The sequence below is a fragment of the Marmota marmota genome, unplaced genomic scaffold (assembly GCF_001458135.2).
Source record: "Marmota marmota marmota unplaced genomic scaffold, marMar, whole genome shotgun sequence".
NCBI lineage: Eukaryota > Metazoa > Chordata > Mammalia > Rodentia > Sciuridae > Marmota > Marmota marmota.
In genome coordinates this window covers 3,927,042-3,939,070 of record NW_025999990.1, presented here as the reverse complement: position 1 = coordinate 3,939,070, position 12,029 = coordinate 3,927,042, and the positions used below count along the sequence as shown (strand labels likewise).

The 12,029-nt window shown below is 33.0% G+C and overlaps 1 protein-coding gene across 1 annotated transcript in view; it reads right to left on the bottom strand.

The window, feature by feature from the left end:
- Positions 1-12,029, bottom strand: part of Adamts6 (ADAM metallopeptidase with thrombospondin type 1 motif 6) — a 284,670-nt gene that overhangs the window by 28,099 nt on the left and 244,542 nt on the right. The window contains exon 21 of the mRNA XM_048806580.1: positions 8,342-8,471. Coding sequence (XP_048662537.1) covers positions 8,342-8,471 — 130 coding nt within the window. The remainder of the gene's footprint in view (positions 1-8,341; positions 8,472-12,029) is intronic.

Sequence of the window (12,029 nt, the reverse complement as noted above, 5' to 3'; positions counted from 1 at the left end):
GTGCCTTAAAACACTTTTGGCAAAAGTAAAACCCTAAGCCAGCTCTATGAAGATGTACAGATACCTTGTTCTAACTCCTTTACTCCTAAAAAACCAGCTTTTGTATGGCTAATGTGGGGGAAAAACTCAAATGTCTTAAATGAACACATCTCACATTTGTAGGTATATCCATTCCTTTCCTTAAAGTCATCAATGAATATATATATATACATAATTTCAGAGCAATGACCCCCATCAATTGCCTTTAAACTGAATTTCATTTTAACATTGTTGAATACAGAATGTAGATAAAAAGATATTTTCTTCAATACATTGTTATAAGTTATGCAACTATCATCAATGAATATGCTGATGCTCTTGAGTGGGAGACTACCCAGATAGAACACATAAAGCTTAAGAAAAAAAAATCCTTATTATTTCTCTAAGTAGCACTGTATTATGTCAGTTTTGTATATGGAAGGTACTATTTCAGTGAAGTTATAGTACTAGTAGCCTACATTTGAAACTATATTTAGCAAACTAATAACAATGGTATTTGTTTCATATTATTTGTATTATTATTTATAGAGGAAAATCAATATTCAGAAATACCATAGCTAACCAGTTTTTAAATTAAAAAGCTGTTAAAATCTAAAAATTTGCAACCTAAAATTCATTTAAAGAATGATAATCCTGAATTTTAAAAATCTGAAATTAATTTTTTGTTGTTGTTTGTTAAGTCATTTTCCAAAGGAGATTTAAAGTGATTTTCATATTCTTTCCTGTATGTTTTCTACAGATGAACATGATCCCAAGTTCTTAGTACCATTTTTGGTTAAGGAGGAAACTGTGAACTGAGAATAATAACTTGCATGCCAGCCATAGTGAAACTCTGATTCAATTTGTAACAGTGATTTCATCACCAAGATTAGGGGATAAAACAGAAATGTGTATAACTCAGCCACAAAAAGCTCAGTCATACCACCTCCAGCCATGATCTCATTAGGTCTCATAATGTAAGAGGGATGGAGACCTTCAAATTAAACACAGGTGCCTGGGGTAACAACAGTGATTCAGGCAGTGTTAGTGTTCTTTGGTGCACAGGGTCAGGGCCACCTCTGCCTTTTTACTCTTTGTCCCTTCTTTTATTACCAATCATCTCTTCTCAGAAACTTAGCCTAGATATATCATTCTACCCTTCAACTTGGAATATATGAAAGTAAAAGTATTAACCACCCTCACAATTTCCTTTCTGACTTTAATTTCAGACGTCACTATTCAGTCCCTGTTGCATCTTTATTGCTCATCATATTATCCCTCCCCATGTTTCTCTGAAGGATTAAATCACACCCTAGTTATTAAATATAGTCTTGCAATTATACCACTGCATCTGCTTGTCTCAGTTTCTCTATTATCCTGTATAGTTTAAGATGTACTGCTTTTTTCATCTTCCTTCTCTGCATATTTGATCCTCTGCTGGCATTATACCTAGTTTTCTGTCATTTTCCTTGTCTTCCTTTAGATTTAGTGGTAAAAGCATGAACACAGAAATTCTGTCATAGTCTGAACATTCCCAAGGCTGGTCCTTTCTGTGCTCTTCCTCATACCCAATGATCAAATTGTCTTCATCCTCACAATGCCCTCATATCCATTAGAGGCTAACAGTCAGTGGGATTCACATTTGAGAGTCTGAAATTTTTTAGATAGGTTTGCTGTATCCTCTATAATCTACATTAACAATAATATTATTTGGAGGAACAAATATGGGAGACACTATCCCAAAATTTTGTCCCAACTTTGGTTAAGCAGAATATTTTTGAAGAAAGAACCCACCTTAAAACCAGAATATTATTTTTGCTTTATAATTCAAAGGAGAATGGCAGAACATATGAAAAAAACTGATATTAAATATTTGGATTGAGAGAGAGTGTGTGTGTGTGCGTGTGTGAATGCACACTAGAGTTGCTATAGCTCAGTGGTAGAACATTCATTAGCATGAGCAAAGCCCAGGATTTGATCCCTAGCACTGCAAAAGAAAATAAAACAAACAAACGAAAACTAAAATAAGAAGACACAGAGTTTAAAGATAAACCTAAGAAATAAACCTAATAAATATTCAGAAATATTTTCAAAACAAAGGTTAAAAAAATAAATTATTTATTAGACTGGAAAGTGAAACTAACGTTAAGCAGAACTCTCTAGGACCTAAACTTTCTATAGTTGAGGTTTTCCTAAATTTAAAAAAAAATCAATGTAATCATAAACATTTCTGAAGTTGTGGAAATTGAGAATATATCAATGAGGCAAGCAAAATTAGATGTATTAAAAGGCTATCAGACAGTTGCTTTGTAAGTTACAATGTTAGTGATGTCTGGTGTAATGGGAAAAACATCACCAGAGTTTAGAATACCCTCGGTCTATAAAATGATGGGAGTTGGCTGAGATGACTTCTGTGATTCTCTCCAGGTTTTAAGTTTTGGAGTTTTATAGAGGACTCTGATGAATCTTTTTCTAAACTTGAAATAACAAATTATACTTGTCCATGGGTGAGGTTCAATGACTCAATAATTGTTAACTATTATACAATAAAAATACCATTAAACAAAACCTAGCCTCTGGATAAAAATTAATTCTTGCCACTTCGGCTTCCTTTAGCACTTCTGCTTATAACTCTCTTACTGTACTTACAATATTTTCTCTTGTACTATCACTATTTTTATATGTTTTTACCCAGTTAGTTGGGCCTTATGAGTCCAAAGTACAGTGTGTTCCACATCTCATTAATCAATTTTTTTTTAACTCTTGGTCACAGTATTATTATAATGTGTGGTTTGTTGTTTTTATCTCTCTTTTTTTCACAAATAGAAAAACCACAATATCATAGAGAATATGTAATATCAGTGTAGGGATTCTTCATATGAGGTAATATGTAGAAATATTCTTGCTCTCAAAACACAAACATGGCAAAAAAAAACTGAACTTGACCTTTCTCTAGATTCTAACTCAGCATTGCTTCCTTTTCTTATGGAAGTATACTAGTTTCCTATCAGTCATATCCTTTAATATCAACTCCTCCCTTTCCTTTTTTCCAATTATTTAAGCCTACGTCAAGGATTCCACTATTTTTACTCACAGTCAATTCACCACCTTGACTACTATACTCTTTCTCATTAAAAAGTTGCCTCTATGAAAGCCCTGTTTCCCAGAAAGGTCTCTGCTGGCCCATCAAAGATTTCCAAATAAGCCCTTTTATTGTTTCCCTACCAATATCTTTTTTGTTTGTTCTTCCAAGTTTCCTATCATTTTCCTAATACATTGGATTGACAAATCTTACTGTCCTCTATTTTTCTATACTGTACTTACAAATGGTTTCAATATAAATAGACATTTGTAAGTATAGTAAATACTTTTAAAAATTAAATTATTTATTTATTCTAATTTGTTATACATGATGGCAGAATGCAATTCATTTCATATTACACATATAGAGCACAATTTTTCAAGTCACTGATTGTATACAAAGTTTTTTCACACCATTCATGTCTTCATACATGTACTTAAGGTAATGATGTCTAACTCATTCTACCATCATTCCCACCCCTTTGCCCCCTCCCTTCCCCTCTCCTGCCTTTGCCCTATCTAAAGTTCCTCCATCCCTCCCATGTTACACCCTGCCGCCACCAGCGCCATTATGAGTCAGCATCCTCATATCAAAGAAAACATTCAGCCTTTGGTTTTTTGGGATTGGCTTGCTTCACTTAATATTATATTCTCCAACTTTCTTAATAAGACTCCTATAGCACAAGAATTAAAACCAAGAATCTATAAATGGGATGGATTCAAACTAAAAAGCTTCTTCTCAGCAAAAGAAATAATCAATGAGGTGAATAGAGAGCCTACAGCTTGGCAGCAAATTTTTACCACTTGCACATCAGATAGAGCACTCATCTCTAGGATATATAAAGAACTCAAAAAGCTAAGCACCAAAACAAAACAAAACAAAAACAAAAAACAAAAAACAAAAAACAAAAACAAAACAACCAAATTACCCAATCAATAAATGGGCCAAGGATCTGAACAGACACTTCTCAGAAGAGGATATACAATCAATCAAAAAACGTATGAAAAAAATGTTCAACATCTTTAGCAATTAGAAAAATGCAAATCAAAACTACTCTAAGATTTCATTTCACTCCAGTCAGAATGGCAGCTATCAAGAATGCAAATAACAATAAGTGTTGGTGAGGATGTGGGGAAAAAGGCACACTCATACATTGCTGGTGGAACTGCAAATTGGTGCAGCCAATATGGAAAGCAGTATGGAGATTCCTTGGAAAACTTGGAATGGAACCACTATTTGACCAAGCTATCCTACTCCTCGATTTATACCCAAATCTTAAAAACAGCATACTACAGGGACACAGCCCCAATGTTTACAGCAGCACAATTCACAATAGCTAAATTGTAGAACCAACCCAGATGCCCTTTAGTAGATGAATGGATAGGGAAACTTTGATATATATACACAGTGGAAAATCACTCAGCATTAAAAGATAATAAAATCATGGCATTATCAGGTAAATGGATGGAGCTGGAGATTATAATGCTAAATAAACACATTTAAGACATTTTCAAATATTTCATTATTTAAAAAGATACTTTCTAAGAAAAAAACACAACTTGGAGTTTTAAACTAATGCTATGAGAAGAAATAATATTTGAAAGTACAGATTCTTTCTTCAAATTAGGCAAATAGACATCAGATAGATTATACTTTACATTAAAATAAGAAAAGAAACTTTGAAAATATAATTTTAGAGTGAATAAGACATTACTAAACATTATACCAATGAAAGAAATAGAAATTTTAGCCAGGTGCAGTGGCATATGCCTGAAATCCCAGTGGCTTGGGAGGCTGACCCAGGAGGACTGAGCGTTCAAAGTCAGCCTCAGCAACTTAGCTGAGTCACTAAACAACTCAGTGAGACCCTGTCTCTAAAAAAGATACAAAATAGGGCTGGGGATGTGGCTCAGTGGTTGAGTGCCCCTGAGTTCAATTTCCCGTAGCTTTCCTAAATCATATATTGAATTTTATAAGTAAACATAAATCAAAACATCATAAAGAATATGAACATTTTAGGAAAAAACATTTGGAACACAAGTAAAAGAGTTAATATTCTTTTCTTTTAAATTTTTTTAGTTGTTTATAGACCTTTATTTTATTCATTTGTTTATATGTAATACTGAGAATCGAACCCAGTGCCTCACACATGTCAGGTAAGTGCTCTACCACTGAGCCACGATCCCAGCCCCAGAAGTTAATATTCTTTATATATTAAGAGTTCAGAGCTGGGGATATAGCTCAGTTGGTATAATGCCTGCCTCACATGCACAAGGCCCTGGGTTCAATCCCCATCACCACACACACAAAAAAAGACTTCTAAAAATAAAGATATTTGGCCTCATCAGCAATCCAAGAAATTTAATATAAAATAGTAATTAGATATCAACACTTCTCCCCCCATAAAATAACCAAAACTGTTTAAAAATTATAATACCCAAGTGTTTTCAGTTCAGGGAAATGGCATTCTTATATCTTGCTAGTAGGAGTATACATTCATAAAATCTTTCTGGAGAGCAATTTGACAATATGTTTCAAAGACTAAAATTTGTTTCCATTTGTTTCAGAAATTCTATTCCTATTTATTAAGCATAAGGGCATAATTAAGGAAAATTAAGTTTTAGTGACAAAAATGGTTAGTGCTGTGGTAGCACAGGAAATCAAAAGCTGTAAGACAGCTATGATGATCTACTATGTGCTGTCAAAGATATTTAATTTTCAAAATATGTAGAAAACTGACTACAAAGCATATATATATATATAATACATATTATATAATATGTATATATAATATATTGCAAATACACCAAATTATTAATAGTGCTATTATAAATGTTTTTATTTTCTTTTTTAAAAATATTTTTTAGTTGTAGATGGACACAATACCTTTATTTTATTTATTTATTTTTATGTGGTGCTAAAGATAGAACCCAGTGCCTCACACATGCCAGGCAAGCACTCTACCACTGAGCCATAACCCAGCCCCTATTTTCTTTTTATTTGCCTATCACATAATCACCCGAAAACAAAAAATCTATCTCCTTTCTTCACACTAACTAAAAATCTTATTGAATCATAGTAGTCTTTCTAAGATTTTTATCCCTATAGTGCTAGTATCTGATGGGAATCTTAATATATATGACAAACATCCTGAAAAATTAATATTTCCTCTTCCATAATCCAAATTCAAAAAAATAAAAAACATTAAAAAGAAATTAAGAAAAAATTGGACTAATAGCAAACAATATTTAAAATAGGTTCCTTGAGGCCTTTCCAAAAAAGAAAACTCTGAAACTAAATTTGTCTATGCTTCGCATATTCCTTTATTTTTCTCTTTTGAATTCCATCCATTACTTACTTCAAACTTAAGTAACTTCATTTCAGAACTACAAAAGGAAAGAAGATAGGAAATCAAATTGTAATCACATGTTATTGTGTCAATTATACTTAAACCATTAAAGAAAATCCTCAAATGCAATACTCAGATCCATAATATGTGAGATGGAATGACCACTGATTGAACTCTCCAAGGACAGTGAACATTTGAGTACATAATTTCAAACAAATAAAAAGTCTAGGCCAAGATAAAGCAAGTGTAACCAGTAACATTCAAATGCTTTAAATGGCTGATTAAATTCCAAACATGATACTTAAAATCCTGAGGGTCTCAGGGAATTAACTTGAAGGATTAAGACTCAAAATTACATGAAAACATGCTGTAGTTATTGGAAACCTAGAAGGGGACAAAATTAGCCCATGGATTTTGAGCACCAATTTGATGTATATAATTTTTTCAATTTATCTTGAGATGAATTTATAAAAAAAACTGGCAGAGAAAAGAACAAAATTAAAAATAAATAACTTGTTTTCATGATACATATAATAGGTCACATTTCCATATTTTTCTATGACTTAGTTTTAAAGAATTAGTTACATAGTGATCACTTTTTGAAAACAATAGACATAAAGTATAAAATCTTAAAATAAAAATTTTCTATCATTCTAGATACTTTGCACTACTTACTTGATAGTTACTATCCTAAGCCTTTTCAACAGACTAGAAGTGAAAAATTAAGATCAAATGTGCAGGCAGGCACTGGCTTTGGATAATGTGTTCATAAGGCATCACTGTTTTGGAATAAATATGAAGAAATGCACCTTTCTTTATCCATCTTAGGAACCTGGATTTTTATCCATTGTAAGCCCCAAGTTTTTGTGATTCCACTGTGGTCATTTTTGGAAAAGGAGATTAACTTCGTTTTGAAGCTTTTCTTTACAGTTTAGGACATATATGTCCTGCTTACTCTTTTTCCTTATCAATTTCTTTTTAGGACACTTAGCTAACCAAGGGGTTACTGGTTAGTCTTGATTATTCAAACAAGAATAAAATGCCATTCACATGTTTTTTTCTTGCAGTTGGCAGTCTGGTAAAATCCCTAAAAAAAAAAAAATCAGTATCATAATGATCAAATCAGCATCCTTGTCTTTTTCCACATAATTATTGCCTTTTGCTTAATCAAGAAACCTTTCTGTTTTACAGATTATAAAGTGTAGCTTACTGACAGCAAATCTCATTTTAGAGCCATCATTAAAAAGAATAGCTCTTTCCTGTGCTTCTCTTTACAGTGAATTGTAACTGCTACATTGATGAACAGAAAGAGACTGAAGGAAGCCTCTGTGCCTGGATCCAGCATTCAGAAGACAGGATGGTTTGCAACAATGGAACTTAAAACTGGGTCAGTAAGTTAAAGCATTGATATTCCATTCCAGAGTATTTTAAAACCATTTTAAAAGGATAAATATCTAGAAAAAAGGAGTGGAAAGAAATCATTTTGTTGCTGTTAAATTTAAGTCACCAATATTTCATGTAACTTTAAGAAAGGGGGAAAATCCCAAATACTGCTGTAAGATGCCATCAGTAACAAAATGAATCCTGATTTCATAGTTCTTAAAATGTGAAAAGATGTACCTTAGAATTGATATAATATGATCAATTCCAGCACTGTGTCAGGACCAAATTCACTGAAATTTCTGCTTTCAAAGAATTAATAATCGAAGTCTATGAATAAATAGGAATCTTTGCTTAGGGAAAAGGATATCAAAATATCACCCTCTATGTTGTTTCCTCCCTTTTTCTCAGCCTCATTTATTTTTTCATGTGAGTAATTTTCCAAATATGAATACATGATGTTTTTCTCTTTGTACCGGAAGAACCAGTTCTTACTTCTTTCTCTTACTTACTCAGGTGGGCAGGGCTCAGTGTTGCAGGCTCTTTGATTTTCAGGTGGCTTACTGTCAGGATCACAGTAATTGTTCTGGACAATGGAGTTGTCATCCAGCCTTTTACAGACCACCTCCTGTCTTTGGACACCTTGAGGAAAGGAGGACATCATTAATTGAGGAGCAGTTCACCTTCCAAAAAGGTGAGTATGCATAGCTTTCTTCCTTGGGGGATCAACCTCACTGGATCGCTGCTGTCTTATCTGTTCCAGAAACACTTGACTGCTTCTCTAAAAAGGAGAGAAGTCCTGGTCATTATACTGAAATTTTAGGCAAAATCATTGTTCTCATATTTAGAAACATAACTGTTTTCAAATCCAGAAAAGAAACTACTGGTAACTTAAAGCAATTAGTATTTCCATCTGTATGTTCTTCTTCGTGCTTTCCTTAAAAAAAAAAAAAATCCCTTAAATTTCCCAAATTATCCTCAGATAAAATGTATTGATATACATTTCAGTGAAAATCAATAATTGTATATTTTTTTAAAAAACAATAGGGATCAATTTACTTTTTGATATTTTATAGGAAAAATCCCACCAGTTTAATCTTTGTTAGGCATACATCACATCCACACATTTCATTTTTTTTTTTACATTTACATACGTATCACTCTAAAAGCCCAGGAAGTACAGAATTTAAAAATTGCAGTGGACCTTTTAGACTGTAACCAATTAGTCTGTTTGCTCTAAAGAGTTGGACCCGTTGATTATATGTCAAAGAAATACATACATAACTCATTCAAATGTTAATTTTCAAAATACTTATCTTGTTCATAAAAAATTAGTCTTGAGTGATCTGTTTACCACAACTAAAAATATCCTCATTATAAGTTTGTAAAATTTTAAATATGTGTTTATTATTTATTGGCAAAGATATCCATCACAACTTGTTCACATTTCATAAAACACAAAGACACACACAACACATACTCTTATTTGTAAACACCCCTGGTAAATAAGCTTTAGGTATACTTTCTTTAGTGTCAATCAATCAAAAAAATCCAAGATAGGTATGTCAAAATATCAAAGAGAAACAAGTCAAACTACAAGACCATGTATCATGTTTCAGATCATACAGGGGCAATAGGTTACTCCTGCAAGTGGAAATGAGAATACAAACTAAACCGTCCCTCCAATCACCAAACCCTTCCCTCCAAACAGGTAATCTAAATTACTCAGAAAGTGTCTAAGAGCAGCATTAACAGTAACCAGCAAGCCACAGCGTCATGCCTTACCCAATACTTCATTTGTTTTTCCTTTTGTTTTCAGTCATTTTAAAATAGTAGCGCCTTAAAAACAAAGTATGATCACAAATTAGGGAAATCCATGTGAGAATAGGGTCATTCAGTGAAGGAAAGTTTAACCTAAAAACCTGGGCACCAAATGCTTTCTCCAAGATCCTTCTTAAGAGTCATAAAAATCCAATGGGCAGGAGTACTTCAGTTGTGACATATGCACATCTTTAACTCAGCCCTTTGGATTTAAAGATTGGCACAGGAACAAGTCTTCTAAGCTTATAAGACTTAGATCTTATATCCTACATGACACTGGTGAGTAGTGAAAGAAGGTATTTTTTATTGCTTGCAGAGATGCAAGACTCTTATTGATCACCTTAAGCAACATGTTTTTAGGCTTTCTTAAATTTAGAGATCTAACAATTAGTCAAACAATTTACTGGCAAAATATCTGAAAGTATGTATTGTATTCATTCCCTCCTAACCCCTGTAATAGGCCAGATGACTCCATTTATGCAATGACAACAATTTAAAATTTTTAACTATTAAACTTTAGATTTTTGAGGGAAGAATGATTCATATCAAGCATAGCTATGATCTGTTCACAGATGTCCCATGATATTCATCAGATTACCTTCCCATTGTGTCATTCCAGTGGGCAGATAACTAAGACCATGTGGTCCACCTAAACATATATTTCAACTGTGAGTCAAGGGACTCAGCTACCAACTGCAACAATGGCTGACTATCCATTCATTCTGGTTCAATGTTTTGCTTCTGTCAGGAAAAGCAGAACAGTGCTTTTATAGGTTAGCATGATTATTTATTTATTTTTCATTCAAATGTGACTATATTTGAAACAAGAATGCTGGCACCAGTACAGTATCTTGTTTTTTTCCTCAAAAAAAAGATAAAACATTTTCAGCTCTACAAAATGGAACTGATGTTGCTTTGTTTCAGTGGCAGAAATGTTCAGTCAGTTTCTACAGGTTAAGATAAAATTTTACTTTTAAAATATATAACCCTAGAAATGTTTTTCCTACAATAACATTTGTTCACAAGTAGCCTTTAAGGTGAAAGTAGTGCTACTTCAATTTGAACCACAGATGAAATGTTAGTAGAGATAATTAGCAGAGATTTATATTAAGATTTCATTTTTAAAAAATTCTAGGCACTTATGTATCTTGAAGAAATTTTCCTCTATAACATTTATTGTTAAAAATTTGGAAAATAGCCAGGCACGGTGGCACACGCTTGTAATCCTAGCAGCTCAGGAGGTTGAGACAAGAGGATCGCAAGTTCCAAGCCTTAGCAACTCAGCAACTCAGCAAGGCCCTAAGCAACTCAGTGAGAATCTGTCTCTAAATAAAATACAAATGGCTGGAGATATGGTTCAGTAGTTAAGTGCCCCTGGGTTCAATCCCTGGTACCTAAAAAGAAAAAAAAAAAAAGGAAAATATACAAAACCATAAGAAACAAAATAAAAATTACCGATATATCTATATATCCCACATCTTTATTCTAGAACTTTATCCTTTTGGGTTATTTTGCTGAATGATTTGTTTAAAAATTACATACTTACACAAACTAAAACTGCCAACTAAATGTGGTTGGCAGTTCCTTCATTCATTCACTCACCCATTTCATTCATTCATTAAGTAGGTAATAGGTACTAAATATAAGGCACTCTGCTTCTTATGAGATATTGAACAAAGAATACAAATTGACTTAATTTTGACCAGGCCTTCCAGTCATCTTAAAAACCAGGAATTACAGGTTTTCTGGGTTCATTTTAGCTTCATAATTTCAGATTGATATTTTCTTATGAAGTGAAAATGAAAGTCCTTGAAGACAGCTAAAGTTGCTATTTTATGAGCCTGCATTTTTTCTTGCTTTCATCTTTTACTAATTTTCTTCTAAAATGTTATAGTAGACAGTGTGGTATTTCACACTCAACAACTGCCTATTCTAGTAGCCTATTCCAAACCTTCCTATGACACTATGCTATTTTCCTCTAACAGTATACAAATTTCCTTCCAACTTTTACCCCTGCACTTGGCAGGTTTACAGACTTTTTTTTTTTCCTGCTTTGATTTTGAGTCAGTAGCAACAGGATAATTCTATAAACCAATGCACTAAATGGATGGATTTTTTTAAAACACACACCTTTAAATTATTATTATTATTTTTTTAAATTTTTTATTGTTGGTTATTCAAAACATTACATAGTTCTTGATATATCATATTTCACCCTTTGATTCAAGTGGGTTATGAGCTCCCATTTTTACCCCATATACAGATTGCAGAATCACATCAGTTACACATCCATTGATTTACATATTGCCATACTAGTGTCTGTTGTGTTCTGCTGCCTTTCCTATCCTCTACTATCCCCCCTCCCCTCCCCTCCCCTCC